The following is a 22,402-nucleotide window of genomic DNA, read 5'->3' as shown; positions in this document are numbered from 1 at the left end:
TGGTTTTAGACGAAAAGAGGTGAGATTTAGGTTAGATATTAGGAGGAAATTATTGACTTGGAAGGTGGAGAGGCACTAAACAGGTTGCCCTGTTCCTTCAGGTGCTCAAGGCCAGGTTGGATGGGGCCCTGGGCAGCCTGAGCTGGTGGGGGGCAGCCCTGCCCATGGCAGGGGTTGGGGCTGGGTGGGCTTTGAGTTTCATTCCAACTCAAGCCATTCTATGATTCTGTGATTACACAACTCAGCCTTTGTCTGAGACGTTTTCTACCACAGACTTCTGCCCTTTGACGTGTCACCAATAATGGAAGGCACCTAGCAAACTCACACAGTATGTCTAAGTCATGCCTTCATTGATCTTCTACACTGAATTAGAATGTAGTACTTTGTTTCCATTGTGCCTGACGAGAGATAAACACCTTGAAATCTCTACTAGTGTGTGGCTGAACACTCAAATGAAATCACAAGAAGTGCTTTCTAACATAAAATGTTCAGTCTTCTCTTTGAATTTGAAATACAGTGTCTTCCGAAGCATTTTTAGGTAAGAGACGTGAAAAGCAATTGAATAAAACCAAAGTGTATGCATTTTTGAAGATCTTGCTTTAGACCATAAATCTTGCTGTGTTAGAATTCTGTATCTAAAATTGTAATGTAAATGGACACATGCAAATTTTGTTGATAACCCAAAGAAAAAATCCTTTAGGAATCAGGTTATAGCCAAATACTTCTGATAACATATTTACTGTAACTTAGTGATGCTCTGATTTATTTGAGAAGCGTAAGAAAGCATATGCGTGCAGCAAGCTCTGCATATACAAAAACAATATTGTTGTTGTGTTAGTATGATGGCAATGGCACATGCCTCTGGGCACCACATAAACAAATCAAATTGTGGAATAACAGAGCCTGGATGCAGTTATTCAAGCACATGCAAGTTATGTGCATGCCAGAAAGAGTGCCTCAGGTGAGAGTCACCTCTCCTTAATTGCCTTGTTTGTCCCCAGAAGGCACTGAGGAGTTTCACTGGACTGGCCAACAACGTGCAGAATGAGTGTGCAGCTGCCAGTGCAGCTCAGTGAGAATGCAGCTCTCCATCTGAATACACCGCAGGTATATTATATGTAGATAGTGAACCATTTACAGTGTATTTACAGTATTGATTTCTCTGCAGTCTGTATCATTTTAAGCAGAGAAGTTCAAAGGTGAGCACAATTTCCATGATCAGACAGACAGTACTTGCAACCTGTTTTTGGAGTTCAGGGCTGACAGAACCTTTAAACCCAGTTTATCTAGTGTGTGATTCTGTGATTCAAGGACAACTGACTCAGCTGGCCCCATCTGCTTCCACATACTGACAAAATTATGAAGTTCTACAGTTGCTCTGAGAAAGACTATGGAGAAATGTGGTTTAAAAGCTATTAAGGACATGTTCAAGCATCCAGTAAAAATATCATGTCTAAACAGAACATTCAGATACAATGTAATATGTTTATTTTTTGAATCCAAATGGTAAAGGTCCCTTTTTAAACAAAACAACAGAAAAAATAATCAACACAATTCAGAGGGCTTATCTCATTTACCATATTCTTCCCACTCTTCATTTATCATATCACAAAGCAGCAACTTATATTATTAGTGCTTATATAGTGCACTTATATGAGTTTTGATTTATGTATTAAGCTTTAAATACAACGTATATCTATGAGCATTGCCCAGAATACACAACATTACATTTTCAAAGCGTATGTTAAAAAAAGGACAATAGATGTATATCCAAGACGGTCAAACTCAAATATTTTGACTTGCCAAACTCTATAACAAGTAACAGTAATTTTAAACTGCATACAAAGCAGAACAGTGCCAACATGCCTCCGGTCTGTGAGCTATGGTAAAATATCAAGCATACATATAAAGAAGAGAAGCAAAAGGAAAATGCCACAAATTCAGAACTAACCTGAGGCACAACCTGACTGCACAAAGGCAACCCACCTTCCCACTCTATGATGCCAAGAGCCCAACAACAGAAAGCACTTCCATGCTACAGCAAAGTGAAACATTAACTTTCCCAAATTTTGCCTCTGCATTTTTAAACAACTTGCTCAAAAATGTGAAGATGAACACCTAATTATACTGAACAAACGTACAAACTATAATAAAGTCAGAGAAGCTCCGTAAGATTGCCACTTTTCAACCTTGCATAGTGATAGTTGGCATTGATATTACTACCATAGCTTCAGCAGAAGATATGGAAAAGGAAAATCTTTACTTCTAAGTGATGCACATATGTAACATTTTCTTCACAAAATTCATTTAAACATAGTTTTAATAAAAGGGAAAACAGCTCTAAAAAGAGAGAAGGAGAAAGATAGTGTTCACAAGCTTAGAAATAAAAAAATACAAAACCGGAACATTCCATAAAAAATGAAAATAACCATTCCATCATAACAGCACCTACTTCATCACTAAACAAGCCCCATACATGCAACAAACTAAAACTATTGTATAAGGCCGTCAAATGAAAGGTTTACCTTTTATATAAACAAAGTGTAAAAATAGCAGTAAGTTGCAATTTTCAAATGTAATGCTATGTGAAGATTTTGTGCCCCCAGATTCATTTGGTAGCAATTTCAATATGCGCGTGGTATAAAGGTCGTTGATCTAGGAGCCGTGGTACAAATACATTGTGCCTAAGACAGTATTGTCGTACCTCTGTTCAACTTTAACAGAATTGGAATGCTCAACGACACTACTAAGTTCAGGGATGCTTTCAGCAGTATCCCCAAAACCGTGGTAGTGTCCATAGTGCAAAGTATCTCCAGGGTCTTCCACCCACGAGGGGCGGTTAGAAACGCAGCTACTTGGGCTTCCGTTCAGATGGAGAGATCCACACATATCAGTGGGATTATTCATGGCCTTTTCTGGCTCCTCGGTGCCATTACTGGTATGAATTCGATGCCTACCGGGAGAAGTTACTCCAGGAATTATTCCAGTAGGTGTTAATGTTAAACATTCCTCTTGCCTGGTATCCATCCCACTGAGCTGTTGTGCGGCGGTGAAATCCAAATGTCCATTGATGGCACATCCATTTGTCAGTGCATTCAATATGGAGCTACTGCTATTCATATCTGCATTAAGAAATACACCTGTCACCAAAAATTAAGAATAAATCGAAATACATCAAAACGTCTCCACTACACTCCACTGATCTTTAAAATGCTTCCACACACAACTTTGCCAATAAGCCTGCCCTTTCCTTATCGGTAACAGTATACGCAGTTCGTGTTCGTGGCAGCTGGATTGAGGCATGGATTTTAATGTCAAAAATGCAACTATCTTACCTACATTCAATTATATTTGTATTAATCTTTCAAAGACATCGTGAGTTTTTCAGAAATTATTTTCTGTAAGTGTAGCAGGCTGCATTCTGGAACAGCAGTTTGAAAAGTGGAATAAGACATCCTTCCATCTTCACTGTAATGCCCCCTTGGGTTCTAAGATTGTAAATATACAATAATGGAATATCTGTGACAGGGTGAAGAGTTGGCTTTTTTAAAATATTATTTTCTGTAGTAATTAGTCTGTGACTCCTTTCTTTCTTTTCAGTGGTCACTCTTACAGCACAGAATACACTGAAGTAGGTCGGATAAAGAAATGTTATGCTGGGATGCTAATATAAAATGTGTCAAAGTGCTTTTATTTAGAAAGTTCTTCAACTCATCTAGCAGCTTGCTAGATGAGATAGTGAGGTTTATATTAATGAGTTTATAATAACACCTGTACAATCCACATGCAAAAGGCCATGCAAAAGGCCATACAACAGCAACAGCAGAGTGCACAGAAGACTAAAAAAAAAGATTAATAGTAGGGAACAAAATTCTAAACATGTGCATGCAAAAAAATAGACAACTGTTTTAAAGCAACTTCTGATGGATTTAGTAGTTTAGTACAATCATTATTATTTCCATCAACAGAATTTCATCAGCATTTCTGAAATGCATTTTTTTTTTTTGCAGTGGTACTCAAAAGTACTAGCTCAACAACTAACAGAATACACTCTGCCTTAAAATGCCTGCAGGTAAAGGACATCTAAAATTTATATCTGTATTGGTAAAGAATAGTGAGGCAAGTGTAGAAACTACAGGCCTATACATCTACATTTAAAGATTTTATGTCCTGTTGTTGTTCTTGGATATATGCACATATGTTTGTGAATACATAAATGCATAAACCTATGTGCAAAACAGGACTGCATTGAAGTTGCATTTCCAAATCGAGCCAGTAAGTTAGTCTGCCTGCTGGTAATTTTCCACATTTAAAAGCAACTGGGTTCCTGTTTAAGTGACACGAGTACCACTGTTTGACAAGGAAGAACCAGAAGCTTTGGTTATTAGTCCATTGCATGGATATGTTTTGCAATATGGATACAGCGATACACAAAGCCAAGAAATGTGTTAATTTTGAACCTCACTGTGTATACTAACCGGAGTTTCCTGTTTCATTCCCTTCATGACGTCAACAGAACTCACTAACAACAAATTCTTACTGAAAATGAAAAAAAAACCCCACCCAAACCCATCGAGACACCAAAGCTAATATTTCAGTGATGAAAACGCACAGAAAGAATTTCAGATAGTGTTTATTAACTGAAAAGTGTGAAATTTTTAACTGTTTAAAAATAAATCCTCATAGACTGGCTTTGCCAAGTCAAATTTAATAAAAGTGGCGCTACCCATAGTTAATATGCAAAAGTAGGTAATGAATAATTCTAGTGATAATTATAGAACGTTACTACGCATTAAAGATTAGCACCTATAGTAATAGAGAGTATTTATGAATGACAATCATTTTTCCATAAATAAGAACACTTAGTAATTATCACTGGAAAATATCATAATCTACTTTTTAAGAACTGACTGCATATATATGTATATATATTCATTTCTAATATATTAAAATATCTGTCCGTTATCATTCCCTTTGGCAAATCTGATTTGTGGTACAAAGCATAAACATTTTAATCACAGAACAAATTAAGGTAAGATATTCATTTCTCATTATAATAATGCACTATCGTAGTAACTCCATGCTTTACCTACAAAGTGCATGGAAAAGCTGACCCCAAACAGGTTTTATCAAAGCTCTATGCACACCCTGGGGTTATCAAAAAGCATCTGATTGAGCAGCCCTGAAAAAAAAACACTGTTAATATCCACTAATACCACTAATATTATGACTGTTCCGTGAGGATCAATGTACGAAGTCCAAACAGCTTTCTGATACTGCAGCTCCAAATTTAGTTCCAAACTAGTTTAAGAACATCAGTATCCAGTTTTGTTTTGTTTTTTTTTTTTCCCACTAAAACCCACAAATTTGTTCATAGCAAAATCCTGTGCTTATATTGTCTGAACAAATTTTGAACACATCATGTAGTCTAGACTATTCTTTATAGCATTTGTTAAACTATGCTGAGTACAGTTTAGTTGTAACATATATTATTTTCAAAGCCATATAAGCACTATGATATGTTTCCCTATCAAGTCTTATCAGCAAGTAAAACTACGTAATGGAAACAAAGTGAATCATTTACATTACTTCCGAGTTTCCGTTAACCTGAAATCATAGGCAACTAAAAGCAAGGCACAACGTAATACAAGCCTCAGGTTAGAAGTGAAACAGCCACTGTGGATTTCTGTTCATCTGAGAACTGCTATTAAACCTTCTCTGTCACCATTACAATATATTGCATGAAACAGCTAATTTTAGACACCTACTAGAACCCCATGGTGCTGGGTGTTACAATACAACAGTTTTCAAGACTAGTCATCATGTGCAAAAGTAAAGGATTAAGTCTTAAAAATAAAATGCGTATTGGTTCTTGCAATGACAAGGCGTTTGCATTGCAGAAACAGTGTATATTTCAATTTCTTTTGGTCCAACAGAACTACTCTCCTGTTGTTTGGTGTCTTCGACCATTTGAATGTTGTTGTAGTTAACAGGAAACTGTCCACTCCCACCTGATACAACAGCAAACTCTCTGTCAACGTGCATATTGTCAGCATCGTCCTCAACTCCTCCATTCATCATTGGTATTAAGCCATCAAAGCTGTAAGCTGATTAAAAAAAGAAGTTCGCTTAGTCACTGGTGCACACTTGAAAACTCAGCCAACAAACAGATGAGTACTTTCGCTATTAAAACAAAAGCTTTTTACATTCGAATCTAAATTGTTCACGTGTGAAAGCTTCTGACATTTGAGATAACACATGTGGAATAAGCAAAAGGTGAGTAGCTGCACTTTCATTACTATCCTCAAAAATGCAGAATTACCACCGTACTTATCAGACTTTGCACCTATGTATCAAGCAATTACTAGGTGTAAATTGACTGAAGAGTAATTTAGGTTGCCCAGATAGCATGCCCTGTGGATATAAGCAGACTCCATCCCAGAGAGCATTCAGTGTCAGTTATGAATGTTCCCCCTTTGCTCTCCTATTAACTCATGTCCTACTTGTGAGATGTTCCAGGGACCATCTGAGAACTGCACATAGATTTCTCTTGATAAAAGCCAAGAAGTGTCGAGACGTGGGCAATGCTTTAACAAGCAAAAAGGGTGTGACTGTGCTACCTCTTATCAGCACCCTCCAGTGCACCCCTTCAGTATGAGCCCAACAGACCCTGCACTGTTTTTTTTTTTTTTGCTGTCACACTTTTCTATACTCTGCACACACACCACAATATAGAGGGCTACTTCAGTAGACTGCAAGTCTTTTTGCATTACCTTTGGCACAAGGGAAACCTTAGTAAACGACTTGCTTTTAATGAACTTTAAGCAATTGCCAGTGTGTTTCAGGGCTCCAGAGTTAACATAGGTCTTAAAGGAGACCAGAGTTCTTAGAGAAGTGAGATTCATATCACCCAGACCAGGAAGAAAAAGACATTTTCTCTGGATATCTAGACAAATATGGTGTGCAGATTCATGCTGGCATATGCAAGGGTACACCCACTCAGCAATCCTCCCCATCTTCATCCCACAAAGATAACCCAACAGCAGCCATGTCGAATGCCATGACATGCAGCTGAGCACCTCCTGCACGCAGCAAACTGTGTTGAGCTTGTACAGCACAGTGCAAAAGCCAGTCTGCCAAAGGCCACGGGCTAGATGGATGAGGACTGCAACAAACACACAAGTGATCGGCTGGCCTGGCACAAATCATCTTTGCATTTCACTGTGTGACCCAACCGCCCCAGGAATCAAAGAGAGAGATTTCTGGAACTTACTTCAGAAGAACTGACATAAAATTCAGCTGATATTCCCAAGTTAAAAGTGGAAATGATTCAGTGTGCATTCTGAACGCAGACTTGCAAGAGCTACGAATGTACATTTGTTCAGCTTCTGGAGCTTGTTCTTGTATTGCATTTGCTTCCACCAGTCACAGAGCATCTTGTATCAGCATTGCATAAATTTGAGGCTGAAGGCTTTTTTAATACTATGTGCCCAATAGCAGATTTGTGTGCAAAAAACCAAAATCGTGTACATAAAGTTCATCTCCTCTCCAGTTTAGCTATTCCAGGACAAACTATGAAGCCTCTTTCAGTATTTTCCCCTACTCCACTGCTTACAATCTCATTGTAAATTGTGTATACCATGCCAAGGCACTGTGTAAGCTTTTCTCAATTGCTGTAATCTGGTCATAACTGCCTGCACTCTCTGGATATCTGGAATCCCATGTGCAAATAAATGGCAATGCTAAAGGCAAATCTGCCTGAATTTGCTCCTTTTTTTTTTTTTAAAGGCTAGCTAAGCCCAAAGACATACTGATGACTCCTCATTACTCACCTTTGTTGTTTACAAGGTGCCTCAAGAAAGGTGACTCATTCCCAACAGGCTTTTTATATTACTGTGATATTACTGCTGTTGATGTCTTTGAAGGCAGACACTGCATCAGAAACTGCGAGTTTGGATGCATCTCTTACTTGCTCTAAAAATCTTCAAGCAAAGGCAGCAGTTTTTACCTTGTTTGCAAAGGTGTTAAAAGTCATACTGGTAGTAAAACCTCAAAAAAATACCTATTCTGATTGCTTCCCTAGTATCTTGGTAATTGGCTAGGAGACCTCTTTCATTTGAACATATTGTACTTGTTTGCTTCATCTGACTTACCCATTACTCCAACTCCTTACGTTGAAAGATAATGCAGATATTGCTATTTCATGGCAACATATCATAGATGGCTCAGTGCCACTCCAGCAGACTTTGGGGAAATGCTACCTACTGACTACATTAGAACCATTTTCTGAAACGAAAGAGCTTGCTGGTTATGAATATCCAGAAGGAATAGCTCTTCAAGACCAAAGGTGTGTATCTCTGACTTCAAGCAACGTCTTCTCATACCAGAACACGAACGCATTGAAAACGTCATTCCTCAGCAGTTACGTCCAACTGCATACTGCATTTTCTCAATCCAAGCAACTACTTAAAGACTTTATTCCTTGGCATATCACCTTCCATTTAATTGAATAGGCGCTCTTCCCCATCAGGAATTTATTTAGTTTGGAACAACTAGATCAAGTGGTATATCTTAGACATGTTTAGCTTCAGAGTAAACACGCTAATGCCTCCAATCCCAGGAGAACTGAAATGGTGGCTGGACAGTAAATACTAAAGCAAATGCTATGGAGTGACAATGTTGTTGTGATTTATTTTATTCTTATCAGATTTTAAAATGTTGCTTTGGTCTCATTTCCACTCTCACTCCCTGCAGTTAAGCACCAGTTAAGCCCAGGTTTTTCTGGCTCACTGTAAACCATGCTTATTAGAACAAAACACAGTTTCACGCAGATGTCTTCAGCGATGGTCTATAGAGTCCCTATTCCATTGCTGGTACAGGAACAAAGGAGGTTTGAGTACAGAATGCTCAATTTCTCTTCAGTATGAGTTTAACAGAATGTCCACAGCAAGGCAACAGGATATTCTCTCATGTTATTCATGCAGTTATTTAAGATTTGAAAAAGATTTCTTCATATAGCCACCAAAAATATCTTCAAGATATTATCCTATCATTGCGGGCAGAGAAAGAAGCAGCATCTTCAGTGCACTGGACTGAATATGAATCCCTCAGATTCATTCCCACCTGATATTCTTGTATAATCTAACAGTTCCCCTTGGAAAGCGATCCTGGATATTTAGTGTACATTCACTTCATGTTACAGACACGATCCATACCAATTCAGAAACCTTTCTGTATCAAATTTATTTCATCCATCTTGCTTAGTAAACCATTTCTGAAGAATGAGTGAATCCCAAAGTGGAAAACTATCATCAGAACATCTGGACTTCTTCGTGGATTAAAATATTATGTGAAAATACTACGAGAAGAAAGCGAGGAAAGCAGGAGCTAATTTCAGCTTCTGCTCTTCTATATGTTATTCTTGGTGTCGTGTAACTACAGCACTCTCTGGGAATAGAAATTTCTGAAGACGTCAAGATGATGACAGGGAGAACTGAATCGTATGACATGTGTACACTCCTCAAAGAATGGAACAACTGTATTTACCTGCTTCTTGTATCAATGCTTAATTTAGATATGATAGTGAGTTTGTGAATAACACTCGACATCCACTCTGAAAGGCTTTAAAACGTTTATTTTCCTCTCTCAGCAACAGCGTCACCCCATCCCTTTTACCTCTAGGGTCTCACCTTCCGTTCTAGCTTTCTTTACTCCAGCAGACTCCACATCTTCAAAGGATCTCTTTCGACTTGTCCCACCACTGAATGGATTGGGACCTGCATTCTGATGACCCCCATTTAAGGTGCCATTGCTATAGTAACGATTCAGATGACAGTTCTGGAGGTTCAAGAGAAACTGGGCACATTCTTGGAAGCCCTGGGTATGTGCAAGGTCTGCTGCTGTCAGGCCACTGGCATTTCTCAAGCTGTACAATACAAAGAAACTGAATTACACTCATTCATCAATCTAGCTTGTTGCTGCTGCTGCCCTTACTGACTATCTATCTGCTGGCGATGAGAGAAAACATACACTTAGTAAATTTCCATTAAGAAATTAGTTATCAATCATAGTTTATAACTAACTTAACTTTTCTCACATACATCTGTCTTCTAAGCAAAATTTGGGAGACAATACACTTTAAAATAAAATCAATATACTATGTGCTTTAAGAAAAAAGCATCTTCCTATTTAAACTTCTCAAAATGCTTTAATCTAAAATAGTCTGAAGTACCTGGCTTTTTACATAAACTTCAGACTAATTAAAGCCTTGAAATTAACCATCTATGATCTTCTGCAGTTTATTTTGTAATCTATATCTTGAGTAAAAGATCAAATACTTGAAACAAACTTAACACGACTTGGCAATTGTCCATGGCATTCTGGTTTCTAAGGTAACAATAAAATATACACACATAAAGAAAAAAAAGACAAAGATGCTATACTTAGTTATGCTTTGCTTATAGGATTTTTTTTTCTGGTTTGTTTTTCATTTCAAAGTGTGTGACATCATAAGTGTTGGGACTTGCTTTCTTATTTGTATCAAGACTTTCTCCATGTACAAGAGAAATGACACTGGAATTTGAATACTCCAAAGCATCAAGAATATTATAAATGAAAACAGGTAAGATACACAGACTTATGAAGTTTAATTTGAAAAAGAGTGCAGTTATCGCTTGTATTTAAACAAACATACATGTCTGTGCATAGAATACAGAATAATAAGGAAATGTGAATAAGTGGTGACAAGAGGGCTAAAAACGATAATACATCTTTCCTAATTTTTTTTCCTCCCTTCCAATACATCAGAAAATGGATTTGTATCTGGGCCTTAAGTAATTCAGACAAGTTCATTACTTGAAAATTCAGAAACAGACTAGCCACAGAATAAGAATTTAGAGACTGACAAGACCTAATCCTCCTGTTGAAACTCATACGAAACAGAAATCAACTTATTTCAGCTCACGTGAAGAGCATGAAGAACAAAGCTTAGCTTTTCTTCCTAGAACGTTGCAAACAAACATAACACAATGCAACAAAAACTTCAGGAACATAAACTTGAAAAATAACCCTTTTTGAACAAAAACAATAGCTCAGTTATTTCTAATCCACTTTATATTTGCTGGCCCCTGAAAGGCACTGAAATAAATTTAGACAAGTGTGCAAGGCTGCATAAACCAAATTTTGAGAAAGGTTTGTTTCCCAGAAAAAAAAAGAAGAAACAGAGATGTGATCTGAAGTTTCACCTATTTTATAATGTAATGAACCTACTAAGATTTTTTTCAGATCTCTCCCCTTCCCAAATCCTAAAAAGTTTGTTCCTAATACATGAAGAAAAACAGGAATATTTTAGAATGGGCTGAAGCACACTGGATGTAACGTTCTTGATTCTGACAGCTTAGAACTTTCTCAAAAATCTGAATTTAACCTATAATTTTCGAAATAATTCCTTTTGTCAGGAAATCAGTGATTAAAAAAAAAAACAAATCAAATAAAGAGATATTACAGGATCTAGATGACTAGAAACTTGCTGGCCATCTGCTACATAAGAGGAAAAAAGAGAAAAAAAATTCATTATAGAAATGAGAATAGAAATTGTTCCCTGCACTGACTACACAAGACACAATAAGGAGCTCCATTTCTTATATGCAATCCATCTCTATACCGGTCCTTGATTATAAACTCTAACAATGTAAATTATTAAGAAGGAAATCAAAGTAATCAAAGATTAGTTTTGGTATTAAGAATAGTATATATGATGTGAATTGCATTGTCAAAACATCAGAAGGAAACTCAGAGAGGTAATTACTACATTGGAGTAAGTTTTCAACTACCTCAGTTATTAGAACGTCTCTTAAGAAACGCTTCATTTCTCATAGCTGCTTATGGGAAGAATTTGAACACATAAAGGGTATTAAAGTAACATGAAGATGGGCTGTGAAAGAAAAGCAGTAAAAAACAGCTTTGGACAGCACAGATGGAATACCTCAAATTTTTATTTCTTGAAAAGCCTTTTTTTCCCTCCTATCCTTCATTTTTTATAATTTAAAAATCCCTTCAGTTCTAGCTTTGAGCTGACTATCGCCAATCTTGAAATGGTTAAAGCTCAAAGAAACTCAAAATATACTATCTGATATTCAATCTTCAGGCAAGATATCCCTTTGTTTCTTCTAATCACGCTGCAAATGTGACAGCTCTATTTCTCTATTACTCATTATTTAAAACCTAGCAAGGCTGTTTTTTTGAAGAAGAAGAAAAAGATACTGCACCTGAGGACAGTTTTGTTTCAGGTCTCTTTAAACTAGGCTACCTAGCTAAAATAAGATCAAGGAAATAACTAGCTAGGTAGATTGGTATTTTTCAAAATCATTTTACAAAACAGCTGCCAGCAATGAAAGTATGGAAGGATGGAAGAAGTAATATTAAAGGAAAGAAAATCAGGCTAAGCCTTGTGTGCATTATGTGCATTTCACAACTAGTCGTCTACTAAATAGCATTCGCTGACTTGGTACTATTATTTTCTAAAGGCTGGTCGAATTTCTATTAAAGCAGATATGTTCCAAAAAAGTAACAGTGAAAACTACAGCTCTGAAAACATAATTCCACTTACTGGCACTTCCTCCACACAGAAATGTGTCCAACACAATTCCGTTGCAGTGCTGACAAACATAAGAAAAAACTGACTATACCTTACTGAGGATCAAATGCAGTTTTTCGTAGGTTGTTACACAGTTGATGCATTGTACACTTAGAAGGCACATGCATGTCACCATTTCCAAAGAAATTCATGAACTTGAATAAACAAATAAGTCCTGTTATCCTGTTAAGATTACTTAGCAATATTTCATTTGGCTTGGCAGTTCATTCACTATCTGTACTCTTATTCCTGCAGATAAATTAGAAGTATGATGTTATTTACCCTCAACCTTCTTTATGGGCTGAAAGCCAGGCGCTGGAAATAAGGACATATTATTTACCTCAAAGCACAGAATGAGATGCTAACTCCAAAGCAAAGTAAGAAAAATACAATTGGAATGATAGTTTTTCATACTATAAAGTTATTACAAATAGAAAAAAATTCGCAAGAAGAATTGAAAGAAATCTGAATGCAGAGAAGTAGGTGATCTTGAGGTTCCTTGACAGATTACATTTAACAATTGAATTATTCTGCAGTGACAAGCATTTCATAAACGAGCTGAAAATATGCACTATTAATTAAAGAGTTAAAGCTCTGACTTTTGTATATATGTTTATTCACATACCTTATACAGTGCTCAAATAAGAAAACACTCTTACAAACCAATTTTTCTTCATCCATCAATTGATGTCCTCAAGGCAGTCTTCAAAACTAATTTTGGCATGAAGGGGACTCATTTTAATCTGCCCTTCTCCCTCCAGTTGACATCACAACCGATATCAAAGCAACTATGAAGATGATGCTACTGTAACTGAAATTTTATGAAGAGGCTGACCACGTGCCTAATTCATTCTTCAAAAGCAAGGGAACAACTACCCTAGCCAAACAGGACTGGAATATAGAAATGTAAAATTAACTTTCAATTCAGCTTTAGTTTAGGAAGATTTTTTTACTATCTCAATTCAAACGCAGTTGCTGTTTTGAGAAGCTCACTAGAGGAAGGAGAAAATTCAGAGGCAAGCTCTCAGAAAATATGGAAGATAATTCCATCATCATGAGCTACAGAAAAAAACAGAAAAAATAACTTGGAATTGCTTAAGTGCACCTTTTTGTAAGAAAGATTTATTTACTTCAAGATAATTTAAAAAAGCCTTGCTCTTAGAAGGATCTGTAGAAAGAAAAGATGAAGACCTGTTGTTCTTGCACTTAATTATGAATTATACTGAAGTCACATAAAAAGAACTTGATTCTAAGTTGTTATATATAAACGTGTTAAACTTACTGAAGGAAAAAAGTACATTTTAATGCATTTTTGATATTTACTACTTGAAATACACCATCTTCCACTTATAATGTCACATACCTTGAAAAACAAAACAAATGTTTGCTATAAAAGTCAACATTAAATCTCTTTGAAAAAACATTCATTATGTAGAAAAAGCTAAACGTAAAATTTTTAAATAGTGATCACATCACCTCCAGCTTACTTGTGTTTTTGTTAATGCCATGCGACAATCTAAGAAATAAACCACAGTTTTTGTATATCAATGTAATATCTGTTAAAAATACTGATCTCAATTATCTATTGTTAGTTTACAAATAAAGTAGATAATCGTAAATTAGGGTAAGCAAAGCATGCAAATCTATAGATTCTATATCTGAATTCCTAGATTAGCATTAAAACCAATCACCGCAACAAATACCTCAACAGTATGCCTTGTGTGCAGAAAGGAAGCGATACTGAACATTCAATGCCACAACTGTAAGGTTTTCGGAGAAGCACCTGTGGCAGTTTCAGCAGTTTCTATATGGAATGCTCCCCCTTTCTAGGATTACTTGAAAAAATCAAGTCAATTCGAATTACGTAGCTGTAAAACATTGACATGTGTAGTTTTCACAGTTTCAGAATCTTCTGTTTGATTTAAACGGGCAATGGTGCATAAACAGGAAACTTATAATCATAAGGGATCACATATTTGCAGGCAACAATATGATTAAAAGTTACATTAACATACATAAAGTGCTGTAGCACATTATTCATTATGTAAGCCATTATCATGTGACCACCTTAACAACAAGATACTACGCCTTTTATGCCTTTAAAGTATTATTACTTTCATCCTGAAACCCATTTGCCAGTTCTTCACTGAAATTTATATAGAATAAATTAAAATTACCAGTCAACCCATGGCTTCAATCACTTAAATTTAGTAGGCTGTATCTCAAAAGAATTAGTAACTATTCCTATATAAAAATTAGCAGATACAAGGATTAAAATAAAAGAAGAAAAAAAAAAAAAAAAAAGATCAGAACACGAAAACGCCCACAGTGAGAAAAAAGTTTCCTATAAACACCAGCATACTAGTCTAAAATTTCTACAGCAAAGTGATTTTAGAATACTAAACTTTAACTGTTTTAACCCTTTGGTGTCCAAATACAAAAGTTGCAAAATAGTTTTAAAACTTTTTTCAGATACCAAGATAAAAATATTCTTAACCAAACAGATGCGTGCCATTGCTGGGGACAGCTATAAGAAATCTAAAAATCCATGCTAGAATTACATCTTGGGCATCTACAAAAGCACAAGTTGGTGCCAAGTTTTTATTTCACAACAAAATGAGGCAGCTGAAATCATTTTAGACCTTTTCAAATCCTGGTTGAGATTCTCAGACATCCTCCAAAATCATAACGTGGTGAGTATCCCGGAAAGAAGGAAGCTCTCTGTGAAGCCTTTTTTTTTTTCCATCTTAGTGTTACGGTTCACAAAGGATCACGTAGCTGCACCTACTGACACAAGAAAGAACTAACTAACCACGATATATCACATTGGAAATACTACAGTCATCACCATCCAACGGTGATTTACTGCCTTGGTTTCTGGCTTAAGTGCTTTAAGAAAGACCTAAAACAGTGGACTTCAATTTTCAGTATCTCTTGTGGAAAACGTGAGTCATTCCCATGTAAACTTTTGCCTGAAGACCACTGTCTGACTTTGCCTGCTAGTAGCAATAAACAGTAATTTTTAATTTATACCCTACTATGTAAGAGAGAATTCCTAACACAACTCACAAAAGGTATAAATGAATATGTTAACCTTTAAAATGATACAAAAAACAGAAGAGATCTTCACCACTGAAGTGAAAATGAAAGCTTCCTAGGTAGAGGTAACTAGCAACAACACCTTTCAATTAAGTGTCCTGTTAATACTGTAGCCTCTTTAAGTCAAAAGACAATACAGCCAGACAGCCATAAAAATCAGATCTAACACTGATGCTGCTATTATGTCTCTACAGATCTGCAGTGCTTGCAGTAGGAAAGCATTGTAGAAGACCATTAAGGAAAAGTTCAGATCAGACTCTGACTTAAAAAGATCAAGTCTTGTAATGCAGATTCTGGAAGGTGCCTCTGATAGAGGCAATACAATCACCTTATTTCTCTTTATATTAATTGAAAGGCAAATACAGCCTAAAATGTGAAAAAGTAAGAAAGCAAGCTTCTTTGAAACGTGCCAAATACAGAAGAAAGTTCAAGAGAGTTAGTAGAAAAAACATGGACTTTTGCTTGGGAAAAATAAAGAGAGAAAAATTCCTTTTAAACAGATATTTCTGTGCCAAAGGGAAGAAAATATCAGGAATGAAAGAACTAATCAGATGAACTTGCTATTTCTCAGTAATAGACATGAAGAGAGAAAGATTTTTCAAACTACAATAAAATGTTAAATTTTTGTGACTCGATGCTCTCACTAACACATAAGTTTTTTTTGGATTAAGAAAATACTGATGCACATGGAACATGCACATGGAAGCTTCAAAAGTCTGTTCAATTTACACTGTCTTTCACACTAAGGAAGGCTTATCTACCACATACCAGCAACATCTTGCAGAATACATAGAAGGAATTTGTATGAAACATTCTAGCTAAGTAATAGCTCCCGAAACTCTTCAAAAGGCTCGCTAACCCTCCATGCAATGAGATACAACCCGTAGCATAAGTCACACAGCATTAGAAAATCCTTTCTGACCAACCTGAACATGTTTTGGGCCTATGGTTTTTTGTTTTTTTTTTGGTCCAAGTCCAAAGAGACTTGCTGAGCTACGATCAACCGAACTGAAAAGACCCAAACTTGAATAGCAAACAAAACCCATATCAACACATTTACAACCAAAGGTGAACTACAACTCATTTGCTCTAACAATTCTCCAATCACAAACTCAATCAAAATTTACCAGCAGATCAAACACGCCATTCATACAGATCATCCCCACCATCAGTGTCAAGACCAACCATCAGAACCGATAAGACTGTTGTATTTGGGAACATACTGTATCCTTGTTTCTTTCACTGTGTTTAATACATCTTCTACCCAAGTTCCTCTTTGTAACACTGGCCTCTCACCTACTTGCTGTAACCAGGAATAGTTTATTTTACAGAAAAAAAAAGACCTGTCTGAAAGGAAGCTGCACAGGAAGGAAAATCACTTCCAATAACAGAAACAAGCAAACAACAACCTTGTCAGAAACCTAAGCTACTGAGATTTAAAATTCTTACTAACACATTATTTTTCTTCACCCAGTTCTTTTGGACTGAAGTCAATAAAACCACCATAACTCACAGAGGCCTGTCACTAATGACTAAGCTCTCCTATGAAGCTGGATTATAACCCTGTGTTCTTTCTTCACATTTCAGAAGGGTCACAAAATATCACTGCTTTAATGAAGGATTTAACTTTACTCATAAAAAGTGCAACTTCTTGCACTTTTCTCTATTCCTGAGCTTCTATCAACAACTGCTTCCACTAAGAATATTCCACTCTGAAACTGAACATGAATTATTGAATTTGCCTCAGCTTGAAGTAGTCTGAGCTTTAAAAGTACCAAACAGATTGTAATCAATATACTAACTAACCAATTATTATAACTCTTATTTCTAAACAGTAAGAAGCAGAAGCATTATTTTCAAGATGGGGTTCAAGACCATAAGAAAGTCGATGTTGCTTTTTCTACAGTAAATCAATAGGACAGCTTTGAATGTACAACCATGACATAATAATGACTGTTCACATCACACATATTGTAACACCACAAAGAGACTGCAGACATATATTTAAAATTGGGTCGTTGACTAGCTAGGGAAACAAGCACGTGATGAAAAAGTAACAAGTTTCTGCTAAATTTTTAAGAGACCAGGAAGAAACCCAGAAACATGCAGCCTTACTTTCCAGCACAAATGAACCAAAACAGATGGCTAAAACCTGAGAGAACAGGCCATAAGTTTCCCTGATAAGGAAGCTGACAGAAGTAGTAACGAAGTAATTGCTGATTTCTACTTTGTTTATCCTCCTGAAATGTACATAGTTCTGCCTGTCTGCTAATAAGACAGAAGAGATTTTGAAGAAATTTCAAAAAGTAAAGAAGTCTCAGAGGTAACAAGAACAAAAGCTGAGATATTGTAGGAGTAGCCATAATCAAGATTTGAAAAATGTCCTATGACCAGAGCATGGGAAATCAGAACAGAGAAGTACCTCTTCAGGGTCTTGCAGCATCCCCTCATGGCACAGCAAAGTGATTTTTCCAAAAACCTTAAGATTTCTGGCAAGAAAATATGAAGATTCCTACCTCAGTATTCAAGTACCTTGATCAACAAAACCCTGGAATGACCTAGTAATCATGCTCAACTGGATGCATGTCAAGTCACACAGAATCACAGAATATCCCAAGTTACAAGGGACTGACAAGGATCACTGAGCCAGCTCCCAGTCTTGGTAGCACAGGGGCTTGTAGAGGTGGCTTCTGCAAGAGGAGGCAAGAGGCTGCTTCATGCTGAACCTGCTCCAGATGTCTCCAAAGGGCCCAGCACAGGCACAGCTGAGCCCATCCTAATCCATAAGGTACATCTCTCTATCCCAAAGAAATGCTGCATTTGAAACTTCTCTCCTAGCTCCAAACCAATTCACTCTGTAATGCACAACTGTCCAAATGACAGTTCCAGAAGATCTTTTATTCAGAAATATTCAAACTTGCTGTACGAGTGAACTGTATGGAAACACAGACATGGAGAGAAACAATTAAGTTCAAATTATTATAATTAACAGCTGCCTTTTCCTACTTTCTTTTAGTTAATAGTGTCCTGCTTTAATAGCTGATCTTTGTATTTTATATATATACACATATGTACTGATACAGCCTTTGAAACCATGTAACAATCCAGCATTTCAAAAATCATGTAAAAGAGCAAAACAAAACATGGCACCAAGAAGGCTTTTCCTCTTTAAAGAGCTGTGGATACTAATTTGTCACCATAGCAAATACACAGTTAACCATACATAAATTGCATTAATTATGCTGTTTCAGCGAAAATCCAGCAGTTATTATGGATACTTTAAAAAAAAAAAATACTATCCACATTAAAAATCATTTACACAGCAAACCTTTTCACTCATATGAGGACATTGTGACCACCTGCTTCCCCCTCTTCAAGGGTCCATGAATACCATAGTTAGTGGAGTAACCATTTTTATGGCTGTAGGACATACTGTGCACAGAATATGCTTCAGCTAAAATGAGAAGGTAAATACCACAAAAAAAATCAAAATATTTTCACTAGGGTACAATTATTATTTTTTAATATTACTAAAAAATTTACACAGGAATAGAGTCCCAAATTCTCTCTCATCAATTAGAAAAACAATGCAAAACTTCATGAAATTTAGAGACTGTAGGATATAGTATTTCTCTGTAAAACTAATATACTAACAAGCCTGAAATGAAGTAACCAGAGCAATTCAGGTGAGACAATTATTTTATCCTTACTAGACTACCATCAATATTCTTCAGCTTCCAACACAACCAAACAAGGGAAGTATATGGGAATAGAGTAGACACCAATATCAAAGATTACACTAGTCCAAGTAACTTCATTGTAACAGCAGTGTTTCAATAATTATTCATTAGTAGAAAATAGCATTTTGAAGATGCTACAAAAATCAGGAAATCAATATAACCATTACAGATATGGGTCCAGTTTTCAAATCCAGGTGACCCAAAATTGAATCATCAGAGAAATACTTATCAATTTGGCCCAATTTAACATACTGACACTGAAAACTGCATTCCATGGAATAAATCTCCAACCCCAGTCAATTAGCTATCTCTCTTAGGTGACAGCAGCAGAATTTCATCCAAGTCTTGTTGCTCTAAATGAGAAAGAAACATGGGGTGCTCCGCAAGACTATTGCATTGGCATCATTGATTTTATGGTTTCCTGGATAGAATCTCATACTTTATTTATCTATAGAACCTATGAGAAGTCTATCCTACTGTAACATAGATAGAATTCAAAGTTAGAAAACAGTGAATTCAAACAATTTCCTTTTCACTAGAACTGCTATAAAATCTATGTCATTTCTGCTGCCAAGAGCTTTGGTCAAAGGCAAGAAACACATTCCAAGGTTTTTGACTGTGGCTTACAGATACAATGTTTAAGGGAGCAAAATCCAAATTATGTAAATTTAAGCTGCAGCCACAAATCCAACCTCCATTCATCTCCTATTTTTTAAAGTCCTATGGATGTAACAGCTTCTCTTCATTTACATCAGACTCAAGTCACATATTTCATGTTGTTTATGCACTTCTTTTGCCTGGAAACTTTCTAAAAACCACAAGATCGTATGCTAATTGATGATGATAATTAAGGTTTGCTCAATTCCACAGTAAATTTAAATTCATTTATCAGAAAGCATCTGGAAGCGAGTGCAAAATGGGAATTTATTAATTTATTAATGATTTAATGAACTTGACAATAATTTACCTGACAGCTGCATGAGTTATTTCAGTGTCATCCTCTGTGAAGAACATCTTTTCATATAAAATTACTTGTTGATTACTATTAACATAAAAGGTTCTCTATTTCCTGAATGCTCTACGATACCACTGAAAATGTTAAAATTTATGGTAGATTTATCAGGGCAGCATTACAAAACAGTAAGATGGAAACCAAAGGGTAAAACAAGGAGTTAACTACATGATTCTTACTTCACTTTCAACTCAATAGTTTCACATTGCAGGTCAAAATACAACAATTAGTTACCATTTAAGATAAAAAGTCTAGTTCTAATTAAAACAAATGGCTAAAGTATTTACATTATAAGCCATAGAGCTTATACTCAACATTTCTAGGTGAAAACTGCATCCATTTTGTCCATGCTGTAAGTTGCAAAAGTTTGTGAGATTTTCTGAATGTTTTTGCAGTACATAAACCTTTAAAGAAAAAAGTTAAAAGGGCAAATATACACGATTTACTAGCAAACAGTATTTAACTGCAAAAAGTGTGCGAGATGCTATTTTGCACGTTTTTGCATTGTTTTCTGCATTTATTTACCAGTGTAAGGTGTCAATTGATTGCAAAAAAAAAAAAAAAACCCAACAAACTACATAAAGTGTACAGTTTGGGGCCATCTCACAGAAGTGGGATACATTTTTTAATACATCACTTAAATACAATACTAATATAGCACACTGGTATCACTTCAGTAAGGTAAACTTTATTACTAGACATGCAAAACATGTTGGGCTTTACTACAGTTGAACATGTCTAGCTGTCTTTTAATCAGGTGGCTGCTGTTTTGAGTTTTCTTTCTGATATTAGTATCTATGTTTACCAGTCTAAGTTAGTCAGCTAAACGCACAACAATCAACAACAACAACAACAAAAAACCAACCACCTCACTTACTCTATTTGCGCACCGTGAGCCACAAGGGCACTTATGGAATCCACACTACCAGACCGTGCTGCTTTATGAATAGGAGTTTCACCAACATAATCCTGTAAAGACAAACTACATTTTGTCAAGCATAATAATCTTCCTAAAAACGACAGTCTTATTTTTACGTTATTCATTTTAATTAAGAAAGCAGATACAATAAAAGCAGCATTTATTAGCTAGCAAATATATCAGGTACTTTATGAAATGTTTTTTGCAGTAGGCTCTTATATACTTTAGGTATTTAGCAAGAAACAATTATAAAGGCATGAATCTCACACGATGAGCCTTTATCCAATAACTAGATAATCAAAGTCATATGCAGCAAAATCTGTTAAAAAAGATCAACACATGATACTGTAACAAGTTACTCTAACATTTATCTCCCAGCATTTTAGTTCCCCAGTACCCCGCACTTTGCAGGCCATCTTGAATTCAGAAGCAAGGTGGCCAAGTTCGTGGGACTGCTACTACTTTGAGATCCTGCTGTCACTCTTACTCAGTATTGTATGGCACAACAAATACTCACCAGGTGAGAGCTATCTAGTGCACCTCTACAGTAACATAAGCATGCCCAGAGCTCACAGGACAGGTCAGATCTCTCCTAAGATACGCACATTTGACTTACGTGTTCTATCTACCATTCTTTTTGTGTAACCTTTACTCATTTAAATTCCATTAGTGCTAACTAATAAGTTCAATCACTTCAACTTTTTATATTAAATGCAAATGTAATAGGAACACAGTATGCTTTCCAGGTCCTCTACCCAGCTTCACAGGTAAGAGGGAAAAATCTACGCAATTTTATATATGCGGTTGGTAAGCAGCAGGTGAATTCCACGCATTGTGACCTACAGGATGCAGATGAAATTCAGTACTTGCAATTAAATTAATAATTTATTATTAACTTAATAGTTTTACTTAATGTCAATAGTAACTAAGTAGTAGGAAACAGAAGAATGTGAAATGAAAAGTGACTTTGAGGTAGCAAGTAAACGTTCAGTTACTGT

The 22,402-nt window shown here is 36.1% G+C and overlaps 1 protein-coding gene across 1 annotated transcript in view; it reads right to left on the bottom strand.

Moving 5' to 3' along the window:
* Positions 1–2,655: 2,655 nt before the first annotated feature.
* Positions 2,656–22,402, bottom strand: part of ANKRD10 (ankyrin repeat domain 10) — a gene marked incomplete at both ends in the record, with an annotated part of 32,936 nt that continues 13,189 nt past the window's right edge. Inside the window, 4 exons of the mRNA XM_079542928.1 lie at positions 2,656–3,122; positions 6,012–6,107; positions 9,690–9,925; positions 21,363–21,454. Coding sequence (XP_079399054.1) covers positions 2,656–3,122; positions 6,012–6,107; positions 9,690–9,925; positions 21,363–21,454 — 891 coding nt within the window. The remainder of the gene's footprint in view (positions 3,123–6,011; positions 6,108–9,689; positions 9,926–21,362; positions 21,455–22,402) is intronic.

This window comes from Tetrao urogallus, assembly GCF_951394365.1.
Source record: "Tetrao urogallus genome assembly, chromosome: 1".
Lineage (NCBI taxonomy): Eukaryota > Metazoa > Chordata > Aves > Galliformes > Phasianidae > Tetrao > Tetrao urogallus.
Note: the sequence above shows the minus strand (reverse complement) of the source record. Positions and strands in the feature narration are given on the sequence as shown.